This window comes from Trachymyrmex septentrionalis, unplaced genomic scaffold (assembly GCF_001594115.1).
Source record: "Trachymyrmex septentrionalis isolate Tsep2-gDNA-1 unplaced genomic scaffold, Tsep1.0 scaffold6, whole genome shotgun sequence".
Classification (NCBI taxonomy): Eukaryota; Metazoa; Arthropoda; class Insecta; order Hymenoptera; family Formicidae; genus Trachymyrmex; species Trachymyrmex septentrionalis.
Genome location: NW_017305778.1, coordinates 2,343,887 through 2,347,189, shown reverse-complemented (window position 1 = coordinate 2,347,189; position 3,303 = coordinate 2,343,887). Strand labels below are relative to the sequence as shown.

Below are 3,303 nucleotides of genomic sequence, written 5' to 3'. Positions count from 1 at the left end.
ATATATATATATATATATATATACATATACATAAATATATAACATAATGTAATTTTTTGTATTGCTTTAAGAATTCCACTATATAGAACAAACTCTATAGAAAGTCTATGGACTTCCATTGATGGTCGACCATATTATTTGAATGATATTCCAAAGAAACGACTGTTGAATTTATATGACAGACGATACTATGGCACTATCACAGTTGGAACCCCACCGCAGGAGTTTAGAATTCATTTCGATACTGGTGCCTCGAATTTTTTTTTACCATCCATCAACTGTAACACTCATAATATTAATTGCAGTATGTAAATCATAACATAATATTTTTTTCGATATTCCATTATTTTATTTATTTTCACATTTATACTATTATACTTATATTTTGTTATTTATACTTACATACAAGCACATTTATATTTAATAATATTACTATTACATATGTAGAAATAATATTAATTGCTTTTTTAATGACTGACATTAAGTAAAAATACAGGATAGGTAAGAAGGCAATTTATATTTTTCAAGTATAATTTTTATGGTCTAATTTGAAATTTAATAGTTTTAAAATTAAAATAACTATAAAGGTAAATTTTACGAAATTAAGTCTTACAATCATATGCTGTTTATTTTATTCATCGTGCTTATTTTAAAGGTGTAAGTGATTATCTTTGATACAATTCATATGTCAAATCAAAGAAATAATAAATGTTTTCATTCCTATAAGGATTGTTAACATGTATATCTTTAAATTAATAAATAGAAATTTATTTTTAGCATGTTTAACAACAACTAATTTTCTGTTATTTTGTACAGTGTCATCTACAAACTATAATAGCAGTAAATCTCAAAGTCACGTGGAATTTGGTACTTATATCGAGCTTGATTACGCGGTTGGTGCGCTGACTGGATACTTATCTGCTGATGTAGTGAATGTAGGTTATCGTCAAGCAAACAGTTCGATTTAATTTTAATTATAATTTGTAAAAATTTTTTTGAAGAATCACTTATCACCATTTTATAGATTGCTGGCGTTAATGTTCAAAATCAAATATTCACAGTAGCGATAACACGGGATCTGACATTTGCCTTTCTGTCATACGACGGAATTATAGGAATGGGATACCAAGAGATATCTACAAAAGGAATAACTCCCGTTTTCACCAATATGATTGAACAAGAACTAGTGTCGGCACCCGTTTTTAGTTTTATTCTGAAGCGGCACGTATCTCCTTCTTATGCCTAAAAATATTCTTTTACTTGAACAATTCGTTTTATTATATTACAAAATTGTTTGTTTAATAAACAATATTTTTAATATTAAAAAAAACAAAATTTGTACAGAGATTATTATTACGGTAGCGAACTGATATTGGGTGGTTTAGCCCCCTTGTATAGCAATAAAGAGTTCACATATGTTAATGTAACCCACAAAGGATATTGGCAATTTGCCATGGATAAGTATATAATTATTTTTTAAATTACATATTTATATATGTCAATGGATTATACACAAGCTAACTGTTAATGCTGTAGGGTAAAAATGAAACATATGAGTTTCTGTGTGGATGGCTGTGAAGCTATCGCTCACACTGGTTTTCCGGGGCTATCTGGACCAGCATCAGAAATCGAATTTATTAACAATGAATTGGATTCATTAAAACGAGTTGGAATTGAACTGATTGGAAACGATTGGGCTGATGATGGAAATATAATTGTAAGTAGATGATAAATTTTCTAATGGCAGTCCTCTTTCAATGCTACTGAATGAATTACTGAATAAATTAATAAATGTCTGATTTGTTCCCGTTGTCAATAATGTATTGTAGTTTATTAATATTATGATATTGATTTTATTAATCTGGACTATTAGTAGTTTTAAACTTTGTTTAAAGGTGGACTGCAATCAGATTTCTGAGTTGCCCAATGTTACTTTTGTTCTGAGTGGTAAACCATTCGTACTTACTGCAAATGATTACATTCATACGAAAATGGTAAATATCATTAAATAAAGGTTAAAATTCCTGATCACTTACCACGAATCTTCAGATTGATGATTTCAGAAGCGATAAAGCACATGAAAATTCATGCAAAATATTTTAAATTAAATGCATTTTTCAAGATAATAATTTTTACATTTATTTGAACAGTTGTAAAAAAGAATATACTAATTTTCTCGCAAATTACATAGTTAATTTCGTTTTCTGGTTGTAATTCAGTTTTAATTATAAGGTTACTTATTAATTTTATATAGAGAGATTTGGATATATTTTACAAATATGTCAGACGCAATATTATTTTATTAAAAAATACATCTTAATATAATTTATAATATTTTTTAAAATATTGTTTTAAAATGAAATGTCATGCCATGTTCGATTTGTTATAGAACGATGATTCGAACCTTACCGCATGTACAAGTCCTATTGTAAATTTCAAGGAATATTATGATTTAGAGGATGTATGGATTTTGGGTATTCCATTTTTTACTCGGTTTTATACTGTGTTCGACATGGGGAACGACCGAGTGGGATTTACACATGAACAATAAATATTGTTTTCTCAAGAGATTATTTTAAATGCTAGAAGATTATAGGAAATAATGAGCAAATTATTTTGTCTTGCAAAGTGTTTAGAATCTCTTTTTAGATATTTTGTTTCTTAATTCTTTTACTTATAGCGTAGATATTTTTATTTGGAATTATTTAAGCGTTAATTTCATTTTTGATAAAAGCCTATGTGATATAATTTATAAAAAGTATAAGATGTGCGATATTATTGCTATCAACGTTTAATACAACCCATTCTTCCAGCATAATATCGTATTGTCACACGATATTATAAATATAATTCTGTTAATTTCCCTTTTTTGGTTATTAAAATGTAAAAGTTGTATGTATTTTTCAATACGAACTCTGCATTTGTCTAAACTTATCTAAAATCTAAAGCAATAAATTGTCTTCAGTTGTAAATAATATTATCGAATACATCTTGCTTAAAATATATACTTATATTGGTGGATTACACGATACCTTTCCAATCAATCAGATTTGCAATATACTATCATTCAAGTACAAACTGAAGTACTATAGTATCTATTTTTTATCTGCGTCACTTTTATTAGGTGTACAAAAAAGTTCTGAGCTTTAGATTTGATACAACCGAAATAACAATTTAAATTTTATATATCTTCCCGCCCTTTTGGGGTTTTAAAACAGTAACATTTAACCTCCTGAAATGCGATACGGTTTGGCGTTTGATGCACATAACCTCAAAAATCAGTAGTGTTCACGATGGCAATTA

General features: G+C 27.6%; 1 protein-coding gene across 1 annotated transcript in view; it reads left to right on the top strand.

The window, feature by feature from the left end:
• The window catches only part of LOC108752210, a 23,768-nt gene that overhangs the window by 13,281 nt on the left and 7,184 nt on the right, over positions 1 to 3,303 (top strand). The window contains 3 exon segments of the mRNA XM_018492887.1: positions 1,025 to 1,188; positions 1,537 to 1,696; positions 1,896 to 1,994. Of these exon segments, the coding sequence (XP_018348389.1) occupies positions 1,025 to 1,188; positions 1,537 to 1,696; positions 1,896 to 1,994 (423 nt within the window).